This window comes from Microcaecilia unicolor, chromosome 5 (assembly GCF_901765095.1).
Source record: "Microcaecilia unicolor chromosome 5, aMicUni1.1, whole genome shotgun sequence".
NCBI lineage: Eukaryota > Metazoa > Chordata > Amphibia > Gymnophiona > Siphonopidae > Microcaecilia > Microcaecilia unicolor.
In genome coordinates, this window is record NC_044035.1 from 256,267,486 (window position 1) to 256,287,959 (window position 20,474).

The 20,474-nt window shown below is 41.1% G+C and overlaps 1 protein-coding gene across 2 annotated transcripts in view; it reads left to right on the top strand.

The window, feature by feature from the left end:
• Window positions 1-20,474, top strand: part of GDAP2 (ganglioside induced differentiation associated protein 2) — a 130,858-nt gene that overhangs the window by 8,010 nt on the left and 102,374 nt on the right. Inside the window, exons 2-6 of one of the 2 annotated variants that reach the window (XM_030204018.1) lie at window positions 2,133-2,380; window positions 8,552-8,691; window positions 15,308-15,461; window positions 15,801-15,889; window positions 16,572-16,648. In XM_030204018.1, the coding sequence (XP_030059878.1) occupies window positions 2,202-2,380; window positions 8,552-8,691; window positions 15,308-15,461; window positions 15,801-15,889; window positions 16,572-16,648 (639 nt within the window). In that variant the 5' untranslated portion in view covers window positions 2,133-2,201. The remainder of the gene's footprint in view (window positions 1-2,132; window positions 2,381-8,551; window positions 8,692-15,307; window positions 15,462-15,800; window positions 15,890-16,571; window positions 16,649-20,474) is intronic. The other variant, XM_030204019.1, reaches the window with a different exon arrangement.

Genomic DNA, 20,474 nt, shown 5'->3' on the forward strand with positions numbered 1-20,474 from the left:
CCGGGCAGGTAGGACTTCAAAAGGCAGTCCTAACTGTGGTTAGCTGTGCTGCAGTTGACAGTAGCATAAGTTCCAGGTTCACAGATAATCCATATACTCTGTGCTCAGATGTAGCTTGTCATTGACCGCCGTGGGCTGAATCTATCCTGTATATTCAACAGCTTTAAAACAGCTGGCTGCTACAGGCTGAATATCAAGGGGATAGAGAACAAAGGAGGAGTAGAGACAGGGAGAAAATAGAGGTGTGGAGAAAGGTTAGCATTTAAAGACCCACATGGTCCATCCAATCTGCCCAACAAGGTAGTTAGAGCTACACCTGCCACTCTCTGCGGGCCCCAGTCACCCATGCTTAAAATGCTGGCTGTCAAGTTTCCACCAATCCAACCATAGAGGCAACCAAACATGATGTATTCTTGGTTATACCCACATTTCATCTCAGGGTATTACTGACAGTATTTAACTTAAATCAGGATGTCCTCCCCTCCCCCCTGACCTGTGCAGCACCCTCACTCGCAGCATGTGATGATGAAGTGATCTACAACACCAGAGTTGCCAAAGCTTCACCTGTCTTTTGCCATTTGCAGGACACAGCTTGCATTAACCCATCAATAAAGGGAAAGAAGCTCAAGAGAGCTGGGGAGGGTGGCACCTGAGTGGTGAAAAGGTGGGGGAATTCTGCTCAAAAAATTACAAATAAAATATGCAGAATTTTAAAAATATTGTGCATAGTTTTTTTGTTTTGTTTTGTTTTTGCACAGACTTACCCAGGAGTAAAGATTGATGATTAAGTAATAACAAAGCATAGGAAACTAGAAGCAAGCTGAATGTGTTGCTGGCCTAATGCTTCTCAAACCTTTTGTTGTAGTAATATGGTTTTCTTAATCCATTGTTGGCTGAAATCCTGAGTTACTGCTGGGCAGAACCATTCTGCTGCTGCTTGGTTGGATTATAGTTTCAGGTTGAATCTGGTTATTACAGCAGTTTGATCAGAAATTTAGATCAGTAGGCTGGAAGATTGCTTGTGTGCAAGTGCCTGCATACATAGGAACATGAGTAAAATTCAATAATGAGATGCAGATGACACCTTGGGGTTTTTTTTAAATTTTGTTATATATATGGATCTGAAAGATGGCCATTTCTCAAGAGGACTGAGATGTTTATAAATTTTAAAACTTAGTTTTTATAATGATACAATTTAAATGGAATGTTATATAGAAGTAGAGCTGTTGAGAGAGCATGCAAGATCTCATCAGACACTAACTATGTTTGACAAAGGAATGTCTGGCTCAGAATCTAGTATTTGTATAATGTTCTGCCATTTCACTTATACTGCTGACATGAAAACAGCTTGTACGTAAGACCTGCAGTTGTCTGTGATCCTAGAAGAATACTATACCATAGCAGCTGGTTGTTTGGTACTATTTATCCATTGGTCTTCTAACTCTATTTTTTTAAATATTGTAATACCCTTGCATGCTGATTCTCTGTTCATGCTCTTTTGCCTTTGGCCACCAGGGGATATACTATGTAATGCACATATGTATTCTTGGAGAGAGGTAGGCACATATATAGGCAGGAAACAAGAAGGAAGACACCCAAAGCAGTCTCGCACAAGTAAGAGAAAGGGAAGATCACTGGGGTGGCCTAGAGAGGTGACGGAAAAGAGGGAAGAGCTAAATAGCTTCTCGTTGATTTTCAGAGGCTTGTAGCTACTCTGGTTTGCAAATGCTTTTTCCCTGTTTTAAAACTTTCCATATTGAAAGAAAAAAAGATACATAATTATGACTTCATGACCATCTTTTTCACCTTTTGGAAAAAATCTTTCGTTTTTTTTTTTTTGTATAATTTTTGGATCAGTTAAATAAGAAATTCAGGGCCCTGTTTACTAAGGTGCCGCTTGCATTTTTAGCATTCGCTAAAAATGAGCACACACTAATGCTATAGACACTTATATATTTCTATGGGTGTTTCTAGCATTAGCGTACCTATAGCGCAGCTTAGTAAACAGGGCCCTCAGTTTTCTGCTTTTGTCTGCATTCCATTCTACTCTTTATCTCATGTACATGTTTGCAAAATGTTATACAATATTTCAGAGTTTGTCAGATTATAATATGGTTCTCTTTGATTTCCAGTAGGAGTCCAGAAAGTGTTGGCACAGTGACTGCCAGATTGGAAGGCCAAAGAACAGCAGTTACTGTTTCATGGATCCACTGGGTGCACCATCACAGTTTGTGAACAGTGAGACTTTGCCATGTTGGAATGACATATATGAGGATGATCAAGTTGACTCCTCAGGAGCCCAGCTGGAAAACAAGCAGGATGGATTTTCTAACTCACCTTTCCCATACAGAAAAGATATTAATGCAAAAGTCATATTGTGGTAAGAACACAGATACACACAGCAGCTTCTGTTGGAATGGAGCTTTGCCCTTCTGGGTAACTTTTATTTTCGTTGTTGAACTTGGATTCCTCTTGTACACTAAATTGGGTAGGTCCCCCCCCCTCTCCATTTTTTGCTGGTTAATCTCAACTAACAGACTCAACAGACTGACTCTGAACTAATGAGTACATTGATCAAAGGACCAGTCAGATGGGTAGATTGTCTCTCTGCAAGTGGCTGGAGGCAGAGAAAAAAAATGTCAGCTGACTTCACTCACCTGGTGCTGCATTCAGCTCCCCAGTATTTCTCTGGCTTCAGCAGATAGTTGCTGCAAAAGCCCACATATCTGCACTATGACTTGGTCAGGGGGTCTGAAGAGATCACATTGTTTCCTCCCCCTCCCCCCATATACACTACTCCCCAATATGTCTTGGGGGAGAAGTCATGGCTGTTCAGCATAGCAGCTGGTACATTTGGCCTAGCCTGGGAGCAGCCAGGCAAGCAAGCAGGCACCAGGTGGACAAATGCAGTCTGCTCTCCCTCTTGTTTCTAATATGTTGGCGGTGTGGGGGGAAGAAAGGTGATGCACTACATGTAGTTGTGGCAGTTCAGTTTGTCAGCTGGTGTATTTGACCTGGCTTGGAAGCAGGTGGGCAGGTGTGATCTCCCAGCCATAAGCAAAGCTAGAAAGATCCTTAGATTGAACTGTGGCCTGAATGGTATGTGTAGGGACTAATTACATTTTACCAAATCCAAAAGGGAGTTGGCAATGAGTGAGAAGAATAATTTTCTTTAGCACTCTGGAACAATAAACAAACCAATCTTACCACAATTTCTCACTCGTGATCCTAATTCACAATCCAAAATTATTATGCATACTTATACTTTATACTGAGATTAATAGACAAGGCTCAGATGTTATAAAAAGGTGAGCTGTTTATTGTACAATACTGGCAGCAAACAATAATAGATATAATCAGAGATGATGAATGATGGTAAAGGGTCTAGGGGATAACTAAGAGCGCACACTCCCCTAATCCTGAAATAGTAGGCTACCTAACATCCCCAGGAACTCATGGGCACTAAGGAGGTAACAATTCAGACCCAACAGATGGTATCACTCATGAACACTGGATCTAGAGGTAGCACAGGAACTGATGATGATGGATCAGAAACACAGGAACTGATGATAACAAATCAGGACTCTGGAACACAGGCAACAGGTGGACTTCTCAGCCAGGAAAGTCAACAGGCAGACAGTGCCACAGATTAACGAGCCTTCATTCTGTGGCGGGCTCAGAGCCAGTTGATAGCTGTTACCAAGGTGCCAACAGATAACAGCTTGCGTGCCAGCTAACTGATCACACCTTCAAGTATGGGGTCTTTATATCTTTCTCCTCAAATCTTGCAGCCAGGTGTCCTGGACCGTGAAGACTCTTAAGTCCCTGCATTGACGTCCATGCTGATAACAATATAGCAACAAAAAGTTGTTATTGTCCAAGTTGTTTTGCTTTTAGCAGACTGGATGACTCCTTATGTACCGCAAGGCGTTCACACAGTACCAAGCCTCTGCATTTGGTCTGAAAATGTCAAGTCTGTAAAAGTCAGGTTCATTATGCAGGCTAGTGCTGAATTATAGTGCCTTGATGCAGGGTTTTAGCCCTATAGTGTAAATAGAATAAGACCTTGTCAGCACTATTTATTTGAGATCAGTAGCCATTTTATTGCTGGTTTGTGCCAAAAATGCCTAAGTAAAGCACATCTGATCCGTTTATCTCCCTCTTCCTCTAATAGCCTTCAGGAACTGCCCCTTCTATGATTCTTTCTCAGCGGCAGCTCAACCGTTCTGCATGAATGGGTTGTTATCCCTTCCTACCAGCAGGTAGAAGGAGAGAAAAGACTGAATTCTACCAGTGATATCATCAGTAATAAGCTGTGGTTCCCCCTGGAAAATTACAGTATTTTTCTCTATCTTCCACAGGTGATAGGTTTCTGTTTGGTGCCTCTGAGTCCTTGGCCTAGCTCTCCGCTTTTCTGGTCACGGCCATGCAGCATAGTTGAGCCTAAGGGCCACTCCTAGGCTTATAGATTTGTTCCATGCCTAGCTGAGCGTGGAGTTTGGCTCTACAGCCCCCAGTTCACACTTGAATGCTACTGGCTAAGGCTTTGGGCTTAGTCTTCTGGGGCCTTGCCTGGTACCCCTGTGGGGTGGACTTCCCCCCCCAGGCTCCTCTGCGATCCCCAGGTTCCTTCTCTTGGGGGGAGCCTGTATGGGGATTAGAGCTGTATGGGGATTAGAGCTGTATGGGGATTAGAGCTGTATGGGGATTAGAGCTGCTACTGCAGCTTTCAGGGCTCTGTTGAAAGGGAAAAAAGCAACACAGAGCTTTTAATTGGGGAGGTCCCTCTCACTGGCAAGTGAGGGATTTTCCTAATTAGCACCCGAGGAGAGCCCGGGAAGTATTGGGGCTGCCCACGACTTAGATTTCGTGGAATCCTCCAAAGTTCGGCAGCCCCCCCCCCCTCCCCGTGCCTGCCATAGGGTTGAAAATGCCAGTGGGCAGGCGCTGCAGATCCTGCAGGGGCCAACAACTTAATACAGGCTGCTGGTTCGGTGTGCTCAAATTGTGTTGAGTTATTTCCAACTTCAGGAACTGCCTGGAGGGAGGGGGCGTCATTGGGTCCGGCTGCTTCTCTCTCCAAAGGCATAGGGACACGAGGTCCCAATGTCTGTGGTGGGATCTGCAACCACTTTCTTTACAGGTCTCTCCTGCATCTCTTTCTTTGAGTGAATTGAGAGGGAAGACAGGATTCTAAATGCCAATTTGTTCTGGCAGGAACAGTGTGACAGCGCTGTATCCATTTTAGCTGAAGGGGTGGGGAAGGAAACAGCAAATATAAAATGCTCACTGTGAAAGGCAGACTGAAATCAGATATATTTACACACTATAAAAACAATTCATTACCCCTGCTCAGCTGCCAGCTCAGTGGTGAGGCACCACTGGCTGTGACTGAGCCAGTTAGCCCTTAGGGGGCATTTGCTCTTCAGTGAGGACCTCGAAGTTAGTAAAGGATGTGGGGGAGGTTTGTCTTCTCAGACTACCTACTGTTCATCAGAAGGAGGTGTAGGGAGCCGCAGCTTCTGAGTGTTCTAAAGAGCCCGGGCTGTTTTCGATCCGTGCAGTGCTCCCCTGCCCGGTTGGGGTGGGGGGAAACGGGCAGGCCTTTCAGGCCCAGATCCTTTTGTGGTCCTCACAAGTCTGATGGTTTTTGGTAAGGATACTCCAGGCCCTTCGGTGTTCCCAATGGGGGGAAGTCTGTGTCTCTTCCAAGACAAGTGGGCCCACATCACGTCAGATCAGTGGGACCTAGAGGGGATACTCAGGAGTTCACTTGTCCACTTCCTGATGCTTTCATGGCTTCCCCATGCGGCTCTTCTCTGAAGCAGCAAGTGATCACTCTCGCTATTCATCACTTTTGTGCTTTTGGAGTGGTGGAACTTGTGCTGCCACTGGAGAGCAGTCAGGGCCACAATTCGTCACTTGTGGTCCCAGAGAAAGGAGGCTCTTTTGGGACCATTCTGAACCTCAGAGGTGAACACTTGGCTGCAGATTCGCATTTTCAAATGGAGACTTTGTGCTCTGTAATTGCTTTGGTTCGGCCGGGGGGAGTTTTTAACATCCCTGGATCTCACTGAAGCCTACCTGCATATCCCCATGTAGATTTCCTCAGGAAGTATTTGCACTTCTATGTACAGGGGCAATATTTTCAGTTCAGAGGATTGGCTGCAAAGGTTAGGTCACTAAATCAGGCATGGACGTTATTCAAAAATACCATCTTGGAAGCCCAGTCCAGATGCATGCCACATATCTTGCCAGGTACTTGTGACCTGGATTGGCCACTGTTGGGCTTGATGGACGTTCGGTCTGCCCTAGTATGGCAATACTTATTTAAGTTTGAGCTACTATCTGGGATGAACCTGCAAAGTAAATCTACTGTAGCTGCATTTAATTTTCGAATGGGTGACTATAGTAAATTGAGGAAAATGGTTAAAAAGAAACTAAAAGTATCGGCAGCAAAGGTTAGGACACTAAATCATGCATAAACATTATTCAAAAATACCATCTTGGAAGCCCAGTCAGATCTATTCCACATATTTGCAAAGGTGGAAAGAAGAGAAAACGTCAGCCAGCGTGGTTAAAAGGTGAAGTAAAAGAGACCATTACAGCCAAAAGATTGTCTGGAAGGTCTGTATCTAGGTGTTGGAGTCCTGAGAGTTATTGTGGCTTCCTCCTAAACAATTTGGGTTGAAGTTGTCTACATCCCCCGTTTGGACTGGTTTGGTATGGATGATTGATAAGGAAGCTGAAATTTGGACTTCTATTTATTTTAGGGCTGCAGGTTGATTAAAGTTCATGGGAGTGCACAGGGATGTACTAGGGGACATGCATTTCTTCTCCCTCCCCCCACTTGATTATCATACCTTTGCTGGTGGGGGTGCTGAAGCCAGTTAAACCATCCCCCTTCTCCTTTATGCTGCCTCAAGAGTGAGGAAGTCAGTGGGGTGCCTCCAGCTGCTGATCCCAGCACTCCCCAAGCATGCTCAATTCATGCACGAACTGAGCATGCTTGGGGCGTGCAAGCATTGGTGGCTGGAGGCACCCCGTTGACTTCCTTGCTCCTGAGGAAGGGGGTGACTCAGGCAATGGTTTCTTCAGCTGGCAGGGTTTCACTGCCCCATCAGCCATTGAACAGGTACTGTAATTTTAGAGGGAGCCTTCACCCACACTCGCTCTCTCTTTCTCTCATGTGCCCCCCTGTGCTTGCCTTCACCCATTCCGTGTTACTTGCCCACCCGCCATCTCTTCCAGACTTTCAGTGGCTCTCCTCTCCCTCCTGTTTACCTTGTTATTTGCAATAAGTCTTCACCCTGCAGCGGCCTCATATTGAAGCGCTGCCTTTTCCTGCACCAGGCCTGGCCTTCTGACCCTACGTCCCCTCCTGAAAACAAGAAATTGGATCAGAAGTAATGGCCTGGTGCAGGCCGAGGCAGCACTTCAATATGCAGCTGCTGCAGGGTGAAGACTGCAAATAACAAGGTAAACTGGTAGGAGAGATGCTGTACTGGGCATGCATATGGGAGAGGGAAGGTGGTTAATCATTAATCACGATCAGGTACGATTAATGATTAGCATGTTAATCACGATTAATATGCAGACCTAGTTTATTTCCTTTGCTTGAGTCTTCCCAGACCAGTCCAGAACCCACCCATGGAGGTCATAGAGATCAAGGGCTGTCTGACAAATTCAGATAGATAGCTAACGATGAGTAAGTTGTAACTCACTCTGAATATAATTGTATCGTTTGATGTATAAAATTCTCATTCCTAGGTGAGAGACAAATGAAGTGATGTATTTGCCTGCATCAGGTTTGACTTTGGTGAATCAGAAGGCAGCACAAGCCCCATATAAGGAAAGTGAAGTAATCTCTAAATTGTTTCTTTTTCTCTGGCTCCATCTGCTGGCTGGGGGACATAATCTACTTGTCTGGTCTGGCTGGACTTAAGGAAAGGAAATTAAGATGTCAGTCCAAATTTCATCGCCATTCTGTTGTGCCATTGATAGTAGATATGGCAGGTAAACCTAATGGCCCATAAAAGTCTACCCAGTCCATACTTCATAGTATACTTTGTAACTACTAACCAGAAGTTTGGACCGTAGCTGCCTGTTTTGGAAGGCATACTGCACTTTTTCTACAACTTTCTGCCAAATACATCGGTGATTTAGAGTTTTTTAAAAGCCATATTTGAAAATGTTCCAGACTTCCCTAATTTCAGCAACAAACATAACTCGAGATGTGTTATCAGTATTATCCCCCAGCAGTTTCTGCTTCAAAAGGTGTGATGGTTTCTTGTCTGTGTTAGTAGTGTGCAGTTTTTTTAATTTTAAGGTGTTCTTTTAAGATGTGCTAAATAAGACAACCATAGGAATATAATTGGCTTCTTATTTAGCATGTGCTAAGTCCATTAGCGAACGTTAGTAAAAGCATCTCTAGGTTTTTCCTTTTAAAAGTAGGATATAACCAATATAACTGTAAGAATTTTGTGTGATCTTATGTACGAGATAAAGCTTCATGTGCTGATTCTGATATTTGGGTTTCTTAATGTCTAAGGAAAGGAGATGTAGCATTGCTAAACTGTACAGCTATAGTGAATACCAGCAATGAGACTCTTACCGATAAGAATCCTGTATCTGAGAGCATATTAATGCATGCAGGGCCAGAGCTTCAGGAGGATCTTCAGAAACTTAAAGGTAAGAACCCTGTCATGTTCTTCGTTCCTTATCCTCTTGTGATACTGTTGGTGGTATTTCTGGGCCTCTATAATCCTGCTTACGGTATTACCTGGCAATAGGGCAACAGCAAAATGACTGGTATGAAGAATATTGACAAACAGGATGTGAATATTCATGATTCCACGCTATGTCATGTGGAATGTTTATTTTAATTGAGTCAAATAAAATAAACATTCCACATGACACCGATGGCACCGTGGAATCATTACGGATAGAAATTCAGTGTGTGAAGGGAACGAGTATTGTAGGGCTACACTACCGTCCGCCAGGACAGAATGAACAGGCGGATGAAGAAATGTTAGGAAAGCTGGCAAATTGGGCAACACTATAGTAATGGGTGATTTCATTTACCCTGATATTGACTGGATAATTGATACATCAGGGAGTGCCAGGGAGATAAAATTTCTAGATATAGTAAGCAACTGCTTCTTGGAGTAGCTGGTCCAGGAACCGACAAGAGGGAGCCATTTTGGATCTGGTCCTTCGTGGCGTGCAGGGCATAGTATGAGAGGTGACGGTGTTGAGTCCCCTGGGAACCGCTAGATGACCGAGGGGTAAAGGGGGCACTCGGGGAAGACAAAGCCATAGCGGAGACATTAAATAAATTCTTTGCTTCAGTCTTCACCGAGGAAGATTTGGGTGAGATACCGATGCCGGAAATGGTATTCAAAACTGATGAGTCAGAGAAACTGAATGAAATCTCTATAAACCTGGAGGATGTAATGGCACAATTTGACAAATTGAAGAGTGGCAAATCTACTGGACCAGATGGTATTCATCCCAGAGTGCTGATAGAATTGAAAAATGAAATTGCGGAACTATTGTTAGTAATATGTAATTTATCTTTAAAATCAATCATGGTTCCGGAAGATTGGAGGATGGCCAATATGTCGATTTAAAAAAAAAAAAAAAAAAGTTCCAAAGATAATCCAGGAAATTATAGATCGGTGAGCCTGACGTCGGTGCCTGGCAAAATGGTAAAGACTACTATAAAGAGCAAAATTACAGAGCATATTGAAAAGCATGGATTAATGAGACAAAGCCAACATGGATTTAATGAAGGGAATTCTTGCCTCACCAATCTATTACATTTCTTTGAAGGGGTGAACAAACATGTGGATAAAGGTGAGCCAGTCAATATTGTGTATCTGGATTTTCACAAGGGGTTTGACAAAGTACCTCATGAAAGACTCCAGAGGAAATTGGAGAGTCATGGGATAGGAGGTAGTGTCCTATTGTGGATTATCAATAGAAATCAAACAAAATTAAAACATGGAAAAGAAAATAAGATGATACCTTTTTTATTGGACATAACTTAATACATTTCTTGATTAGCTTTCGAAGGTTGCCTTTCTTCATCAGATCAGAAATAAGCAAATGTGTTAGCTGACACTGTATATAATAGTCCCTCATAGATGGTCTAGCAGGGTGGGTAGGAGATGTGCATGGGGACTTCAAAGCATTCCATAGTCTAGCAGGATGTTTGTGGGGAGGGGAGGGTGATAAGCAGTGAAATACAACTTATGGTTTATAGTGGGCTAGAAAACCCAGATCCTTGTTAAGTACTGTTAAGACTATGCTAGACTATGGAATGCTTTGACGTCCCCATGCACATCTCCTACCCACCCTGCTAGACCATCTATGAGGGACTGTTATATACACTGTCAGCTAACACATTTGCTTATTTCTGATCTGATGAAGAAGGGCAACCTTCGAAAGCTAATCAAGAAATGTATTAAGTTATGTCCAATAAAAAAGGTATCATCTTATTTTCTTTTCCATGTTTTAATTTTGTTTGATTTCTATTGATTACCTTTAAGAGTGGACTAACACGGCTAACACACCTCTTTACTATTGTGGATTAAAAACTGGTTAAAAGATAGAAAACAGAGAGTAGGATTAAATGGTCAGTATTCTCAATGGAAAAGGGTAGATAGTGGGGTTCCCTAGGGGTCTGTGTTGTGACCGCTACAATTTAACATGTTTATAAATGATCTAGAGATGGGAGTACCTAGCGAGGTAATTTAAATTTGCTTACGACACAGTTAATGTTAATTTGCAAGAGGATTGTGAAAAATTACAAGAGGACCTTACGAGACTGGGAGACTGGGCATCTAAATGGCAGATGACATTTAATGTGAGCAAATGCAAAGTGATGCATGTGGGAAACAGGAACCTGAATTTCAGTTACGCAATGCAAGGTTCCACATTAGGAGTCACCGACCAGGAAAGGGATCTAGGTGTCATCGTTGAAACCCTCTGCTCGGTGTGTGGCAGCAGCTGAGAAAACAAATAGGTATTATTAGGAAAGGAATGGAAAAGAAAAATGAGGCCGTTGTAATGCCTTTGTATCACTCCATGGTGTGACCGCACCTCAAATATTGTGTTCAATTCTGGTCACCGCATCTCAAAAAAGATATAGTGAAATTAGAAAAGGTACAGAAAATGGAGTCAAAAATGATAAAGGGGATGGAATGACTTCCCTATGAGGAAAGGCTAAAGCGGATAGGGCTCTTCAGCTTGGAGAAAAGATGGCTGAGAAGGAGGTATGATAGAGGTCTATAAAATAATGAGTGGAGTGGAACAGGTAGACATGAATTGTTTGTTTACTCTTTCCAAAAATACTAGGACTAGGGGGCACATGATGAAACTACAAAGTAGTAAATTTAAAATGAATCGGAGAAAATATTTCTTCACTCAACATGTAATTAAACTCTGGAATTCATTGCCAGAGAATGTATAAAAGCAGTTAGATTAACCGGGTTTTAAAAAGGTTTGGATGGCTTCCTAAAGGAAAGGTTCATAGACCATTATTAAAATGGACTTGGGGAAAATCCACTGCTTATTTGTAGAATAAGCCGAATAAAATGTATTGTACTGTTTTAAGATCTTGCCAAGTACTTGAGGCCTGAATTTATCTCTGTTGGAAACAGGATGCTGGGTTTGGTGGACCTTCGCTCTGCCTCAGTACGGCAACACTTAATGTTCTTGTGAGCTGCACTAAAAAAATGAAAGGGGAAACAAAATAAGAAATAGTCTCTTTGGATTACTTGATTATTCAAATAGTGTTTACACACATCAAAATGAGGCAAAGTAGCAGTTCTTTATTCCATTTATATTGCAGGGGCATGGTTACACATATTAGATCAGATGTTTTGAATGTTTATTCCTATTTTGTGTCTGTAGAAGAAATGCTTAGCACCCCTGTTAATCCTTGAGACAGAAAGCAACAACAGGAAGTGTGTACGTGGTAGATAAGGGTTTCAAGAACTGAAACTTTATAGCTATCATGTGTTCAGATTCTGATTTCTGATATGTCTTACCACGACATGTGATCCCTGCTTTCTCTGATCTGGGATGAATGAGCACCAAAACTGTCTTTATGTATGTCTCATGTGACACTGCAGTGGCTTTTACCTATTCCTGTCCATTGTAGGTCCAGTTTTATTTATTTGTAAGTTTCAGATCAATTTACACCAGCAAAAGTACACTTGTGGAAATCAAAACAGACAGCGAAAAAGGTGGTGGAATGTGCCAAAAAAACAAACAGAAGTGTAATATCTTCCCAAAAATTTATTCTCCTTAAAAAGTCACACGAATCACCTGAACCAGACACGGTCCGTGTTTTGGCTGTTGTGCCTTCCTCAGGGGTCACAGCTCAAAGTATGTGATCATGGTAACTTAAGGAAATAAACGTAATCATAATCAAGGTGAAAAACATGAACTTTGGAGGCATAGGAGTACATGTCCATAAAGGAATTTATGCATCCAACAATGCAGTATATTTTTAAGCTCAACCATTCATCAGATTGTAACAGCTCCAATGTAATATATATTATATGTCTATGTTCCCTTATTTATGTAGGAAAGACTAAGCATTTAATCAAGACAAGAATTATAGAGCATCGAAGATATTAGTCGTGATGTGAACACGGTCCCATTAGTTGAGCATTGGAACAAGTTGAACCATCCCATTAGTGATCTAAAACTTTGTTTTTAAGGTTCTCAATCCTAGATGGAGGGTTGGCAACTTAGATCAAGTTTTACTTAAGGGGGTCTTTTACTAAAACGCGGTACCATTTTTAGCTCATGGTAGAAATCAGCTGGTGGTAAATGTCGAGACGTCCATAGGAATATAATGGGTGTCTCGGTGTTTACCATGGGCTAAAATAACTACCGTGACTTAAGACCCCCTTAGAGAGAAACAGAAATGGTTTATATTGAATTCCATTTTTCCCCATGGATTAAACCTGGAAATTGACTACAAGCCTTTTTCTTTAGAATACAATATCCATGCTTTTATTCATGCTCTCTTCCATTTTTTTTTATTTGACTTTTGTAGCTTAATTTGGTTTTATTTCCTTGTTTAGTGTGCACCAAGTTCTTTTGCGCATAATTCTTTTTTCTATTTTATTTCTCTTAATTTGTAGGGCCGTTTATTTATTTATCTTTTATCATGGCACTGTTCACTTTTTAATGACATTTTATTCATATGTCTTTCTTGCATATATTTTTTTGAAAGAACAGCACTGCCAATATATTTCTTCACTGTTTTCACTTCTGCACAGAGTTGATTCAAAATGAGGCTTGGTATAGCTTCTGTAATGTTGAAAATAAGGCTTGGTATTACAAACAATCTTTCTGCATGGAGTTGTTTCAAAACGAGGCTTGGTGTAGCTTTCACAGTGTTGAAAACGAGGCTTGTCTCTGCAGTACAATCTAAATGTCAAACGCTGTTTAGTTTTGTTCATGTAAACCATGGTGTGTGGTTTATGCTATTCCCAGTGATTAAGGTTGTTGGCATTTGGATTTTTTTCTTGGCAGTCAATTGTCAGTAAGTCTTTATGTTCTCCCTTTTTTATTTTTTAAGGCTTTCTATGAGGCTTGTGTACCATCCATAGTATATTGCTGTTTTGTGGCCTTGCTAATATTGACCGTGGTGTGTGGTTCTTCTCTTTCTTCAGCGTTCATTGTTTGATTGCATCTGGCGTTTTATATTTAGATTCACATATTATTTTTGGTTCACCAATGTATGCAATGTTCTCGGAGTGACTAGCAATCTTTTTGCACTTTTTTGCTTCAGTCAGCAGCTGTATGTATGCTTTATGGTGCATTTTTTTTATCTACCTATGTCCTTTTTTTATCTACCTATGTCTTCTTTATAACACAGTGTTAGCCACATTACACATTTTGTCAACAATACTTGTTTTAATACTGCAGTTTGCAGTTTCGCTTCTTTTTTTCTGTCCATTTCCACTTATTTCTGCATTGTAATTATTTTAAATTATTCTAGTGGTCATGGATTGTGTAGTTTTTTTTAACTTCTAATTTGACAGCTTGTCATATTTCTATGTTTCACATTTTATTACATTGTTGATGTATTTATGTGTTTAGATTGACATCTATATATTTATCTGTATGTTTATATATTTAAGGCATGTTTTCAATGTTTTAACTCATAATTCCATTTTTTTGTAATAGATTTTATTTGTGTATCTTTTGGATTATACACCAGACACTTCCCTAATATCAACTCAGATTGGTATGCTGCTCTATTCTTGTATGTATTAATTATAGTAATTTCATAAGACTTCTTTTTCATTGGTTTATGTCGATCACGTTTGTGTTAGAATTTATTTCAATGGCTTCACGATTTGCATTATTAATTGAGCCTTTTGGGGGGGGTCCTAATGTTTTTTTCATATTTGTTTTTAGTGATTGGTTTGATGTACAAATATGTATTTTTATTGTTTTGGCTTTATTTTTGCAGAAGTATTTAGACTCAGGCAAGCATTCAGAGTGCCGAAACACAGGACTGCACTGAGTCTTTTTTTTTTAATACATGTATGTTGAGTTGATTTTAATAAATATCCCTGTGTTGCAACTTCTTTGGTCATTCCCCCTTTTTTGTGTGTGTTTCTGACTCCACAACCAAACAGGTTTTCAGGGGTAGCTGCATGCAGGATGTATTGATTGTGACTATCCTACAACTCAACTGATGGGGTCGCAAGAATAGCTGTGGGAAGCCTTGATCTAGGCTGTCATTTATTTTTGTTTACATTTTGTTTTAAATCCTAATTTGAAGAACCTCGGTTCTTACAGTAAAAAGAAACCACATAATCTTCTAGCAACATAATACAGTTACAATATTGGCCATTAAAAATCATCTTGCCAAACTTTCATACCTTTGTTGCTGAATCTTTCTGTGTAAAATTATGTAGAGATTTAGATAAATTACAGCCCAGCAATAATGAGAAGTAATGCACAACATCTGTAATAAAGCTATATCACCATTTAAGAATAAGCATTTGAAATGAGCGTAAAAAGTTATCCCCCTGTCATAACTGAGTAAAACAATATAGAAGTCCATCTACACCACTGGCTTTAAGTCTGGTGATGGTTTGCCGCTTTCTTTTTTGGATTTATGAAATCTTACTGATTTTTATACAGCAGTCCAACAAGGCAACATTCTCAACCTCTACCTTCAGGTGAGAATCTTAAATTAACAATTTTAAACATACAGTGCTACATTGTTGGCCTCATGGAAGTTTTTTGTTTTTTTTTGCTTATAAAGGTTGCAGGACAGGTGAAGCAAAGCTGACAAAAGGATTTAACTTGGCAGCACGTTTCATCATTCATACTGTGGGACCCAAATACAAGTCCAAGTATCGCACTGCAGCAGAGAGCTCCCTCTACAGTTGCTATCGAAATGTCCTACAGTTGGCAAAGTAAGATTCTTTTGTTAACCATACTAAAACTTGCATCCTGTATAACTTTAAAAACATTGGCGACATAGGTTTTATGAAAGTACTTCATGGTCAAATGTATGTTTGTTTATTTATTTATTGCTTGTTTTTGCTTTTGGGCCCTTTAGTATGTTAAATGCTGGTTGATGAACTTTGAAGTAAACTCTATCCTGTCTGTTGCTGCTTGACGACTTTGCAGTGCTGCTTCATAACCTCTCACTCTCTTCTCATTTGTAACATAAATGTACTTCATTTGCAAGACATTAATTTGCAATATATCTTTAATCTGAGTGTGATCTTCTTTATTTTTCTTAACCTTAGGGAGCACTCAATGTCATCTGTGGGGTTCTGTGTCATTGCATCTTCCAAGAGATGCTACCCCATAGAGGATGCAACCCATATAGCCCTGAGTAAGTAGATTATATTCCAGATACCTAGGTTTAACTGTAGGCTGCAGACAAGGATGGTGTTCTATTTTGTAAGTGTTCAGGTCTGGTTTTTAATACGTTAATTTTTCTGGATTTGTACATGACTTTATATTGTTTACTTTATATTGAAAGTTGTGATTTATAAAGACTGCATTAATTTTGATATTTGCAGAATGAAAAATTGATTCTTAAAATAATCTCAAAGACTTCATTAGGTCTGGTGGATTCTGGGTAGGATAACAGTAGCAAACTTATTTCTTATTTGCTGCTGTATCTATAAGTAATTCCCTTAGTTTATCTTGTTGGGCAGACTGGATGAACCGTGCAGATCTTTATCTGCATCATTTACTATATGTTACCTTGAGGACAGATTTGGAAAGGTGTGTAATGAAATCCTGCTCGAGTGGGTTTTGGATCTTTTCACATCTTTGCATTAGTTGTTAAAAACACATTACATTCAAATACAGTAAGCACCTAGAGGGCTTACAATCTAAGTTGGTAGTTAAAGTGATTAAGTGATTTGCCCTAGATCACAAGGACTGTCGGTGGAATTTGAACCACAGATTCCCTGGTTTTCAGCCTGGTGCTGTACCCAACTAGGCCACTCCTCTTTATGGTTATTCAGTTTTCCATGCTTCTGACCTTACTGATCTCTTTTTTGCAGGAACAGTTCGAAGATTTTTGGAGAGCCATGGAGATACCATTGACAGTGTGGTTTTTTCTGTCACAGAGCAAGAAGAGGTACTTAAAAGATTTTGCTGTCCAAGCTTTCTAAGTTGTTTGAACCCCGGGACACACCAAGTCGGTCTGCTTTTCAAGATTTCCCCCCCCCCCCTTATTATTATTTTTTTTAATTTCAGACAATCTGGTAGCTAGGGAGTCCCATATAAGAGAATGTAATCTCCTGCTTGTTTTTGGAGAAAGTGGAGTTACTCATCTGTAGCAGGTGTTCTGCGAGGATGGCAAAACGCACATTCTCACATACCAGCCCTCTTCACCTATGAGTTGTAGTCTATCAGTTGTTATATTAGACTGCCTTGGTCCTAGGCAACAATGGCAGGCTGGAAAGTGCGCACTTACACGGTGGATTCTGCCAAAGGGTTTTACAGTAGTGAACACTGGGGAGTGTCTCCGCACTGGGCTCCATCGGAGAATGTTGCCCATATCTGACAATGTATCCTGCTGTCCTTGGAGAACACCTGATTCGGATGTGAAACTTTGCTATCTGGGTTGCAAACTTAGTGTATTTTTTTATATACCACCTGCAAGCTCAAAAGCTAGTTATCTAAGTAATGAAAAATAAATTGATATGGAAGAAAACACTATTCCTTTTTTTGATAGAGCAGTCCACACTGACAAGTTATATCCCCATATCAGCAGATAGAGGTAGAGGCTTGAAGATTTTGATGGCATCATCAATATAACAGATGCATAATCCAGGAATGCATTCTCAAGCTCTGGGCGCAGAAAACGTTGTTCTTTGCACCGCAGGCACTCAGGGTTTGGGACTGTTTTACAGCTCCTGAGCTCTGTGGCAGTGACGCTTGAAGCAGTGCCTTGTATGAAAGCTTATAAGACCTCTTCAGTGAGCGCTCTTGGTGTGCTGGTCTCCCAAGATCAAAGAATTCAAGATTCGGCTGCCAGCCAGCAGTAGCTTGAAGCTTAGTCTGGCATGGTGGAACTCTTCAGACCACCTTCTCTAGGAAGTTCTCATGGAAACCCCCCCCCCCCCCCCCCCCCAGACTGGCTGGTGCTTACCAAAGATGTCAGTCTGGTGGACTGGGGTGCTCATTTTCTGTGTCACATGGTACAAGGCATTTGATCACCACAGGAGGCCTCCTGAGATAGTGATAATCTGGAAGCCCTGGTCATTTGCTTGGCACTTAAGTACTTCTAGCTGCTCCCGCAAGGAAGGGCGGTCAGGGTGCTGTTGGACAATGAACACAATGGTGTATCTCAACAAGCAAGGTTAGACCAGGGGTGCTGCAGTGGTTCTGGAGAGAGAGGTTGGATTTGTTCCTGGTGGAGTTTCATCTAGCAACAATCTTGGCAGCTCCCATAGCAGGAGAAAACAGCATTCAAGCAGATTTTCTCAGCAGACACTCCTGGATCTGGGGAAGTGGAATTGAGTCCCTTGGTCTTTTTATGTTCTAGTAGGTTGCTGGAGCATTCCTTGCTTCATCTTCATGGCATCCAGCCAGAACATCCAGAAAGAGTATAGTTTGGTGAGGATCAATGCTCTTCCTCAGCATTGGTCAGAAGTGGAGCCCCATCTGTGTATTCCCCTCTGTAGGCCATAACAGAGCAGATTTTTCAGAAGGTGGCAAAGAATCTGTTTCTAGTGGTCACGGTAGCACCAAATTTGTCCCATCAGCCATGGTAAGTTAATCTTGTTTGGCTACTGCTGGGGTCCCCAGCTCTACTTTTAAGAAGACCCAGCCTCCTGCAGCAGGGACTAATCCTCATGGAGGATTGGTGTCCCTTCTGACTTGTCGCTTGGCATTTGAGAGATGGTGCTTGAAGCACAGAGGCTACCATATCTCTGTTGTTATGACCTTGCTGTGAGTTCATTGGTCTTCCACATCTCTGGTATATGGCTGTATATAATGGGTCTTCAAGTTTGGTATATGTAGCTGAAGATCTCTTTAAGGCATGCAGATGTACCATTGATTCTGACCTTTTTGCAACAGGGTCTTTATCAGGGCCTAACCCTTAATTCTCTAAAGGTTCAGTAGTTGCTCTTGCATATTTTAGAGGTAGGATTGATGGTCTCTCTCTGACTGCACAACTAGATGTGGGTGGTTTTTGCAGGCAGTTAAGCAAATTTGTCCCCTTCTGCAAGGGGTGGTGCTGCTCGTTGAGCTTTTAAAGCGTTGTTGACTGAAGAATTTGTCATTCAAATGGTTTTGTATCCATTTGTTTGGCCAAGAGAGTATCCAAATTGCAGGTTCTTTCGTGCAGAGATCCTTATCTGCCCTTTTTGACTGACTCATTTTCCATTAAACTAGTTCCACTCTTTCTTCCGAAGGTGGCTTTCCTTCTTTCATCTAAATCAGATGATTGCACTTCCATCTTTCTTCAGGCCAGACAAATCATGTTCGTGAACCCTTCATAAGCTGGAGGTACACAGAGTCCTCTTGCATTACCAAGAATATAAGAACATAAGTGTTGCCATATTGGGGCAGACCGAAGGTCCATCAAGCCCAGTATCCTGTTTCCAACAGTGGCCAATCCAAGTTACAAGTACCTGGTAAGATCCCAAAACAGTACAATACATTTTATGCTGCTTATCCTAGAAATAAGCAGTGGATTTTCCCAAGTCCATCTTAATAATGGCTTATGGATTTTTCTTTTAGAAAGATATCCAAACCTTTTTTAAACCCCGCTAAACTAATTGCTTTTACCACATTCTCTGGCAGAGAATTCCAGAGTTAATTATGCGTTGAGTGAAGAAATATTTTCTTACATGTTTTCAATTTACCTCTTTGTAGCTTCATTATGCCCCCTAGTCCTAGTATTTTTGGAAAGAGTAATCAAGCAATTTATGTCTACCAGTTCTACTCCACTCATTATTTTATAGACCTCTATCATATCTCCCCTCAGCCATCTTTTCTCCAAGCTGAAGAGCCCTAGCTGCTTTAGCCTTTTCTCATAGGGAAGTCATCCCATCTCTTTTATTATTTTCATCACCCTTCTCTGTACCTTTTCTAATTCCACTATGGGGCTCATTTTCAAAGCACTTAGCCTTACAAAGTTCCATAGTAACCTATGGAACTTTGTAAGGCTAAGTGCTTTGAAAATACGTCTCTGTCTTTTTTGAAATGTGGTGACCAGAATTGCACACCACATTTGAGGTGCGGTCGCACCATGTAGCAATACAAAGGCATTATAACATCCTCCTTTTTGTTTTCCATTCCTTTCCTATTACTACCTAACATTCTGTTTGCTTTCTTAGCTGCCACTGCACAGTGAGCAGATGATTTCAATGTATCATCAACGATGACACCTAGATTCTTTTCCTGGTCAGTGACTCCTAACGTGGAACCTTGCATCATATAGCTATAGTTCAGGGTTCTCTTTCCCACTTGCATCACTTTGCACTTGCTCACATTTAAATGTCATCTGCCATTTGGATTTCCAGTCTTGTAAGGTCCTCTTGTAATTTTTCAGAATCATCTTGTGATTTAATAACTTTGTGTCATCAGCACATTTAATTACCTTCTAGATCATTTAAATATGTTGAAAAGCAGCAGTCCCAGCACAGATCCCTGGAGAACCCCACTATCTATCCTTCTCCATTAAGAATACTGACCATTTAACCTGCTCTCTGTTTTCTATCTTTTAACCAGTTTTTAATGCAGAATAGAACACTCTCCTAACCCATGACTTTCCAGTTTCCTCTGCAGTTTTTCATGAGGTACTTTGTGCATCTGGATTTTCAAAAGGCATTTTACAATGTCGACTGGCTTACCTTTTTCCACATACTTGTTCACCCCTTCAAAGAAGTGTAGTAGATTGGTGAGGCAAGATTTCCCTTCACTAAATCCATGTTGGCTTTGTCTCATTA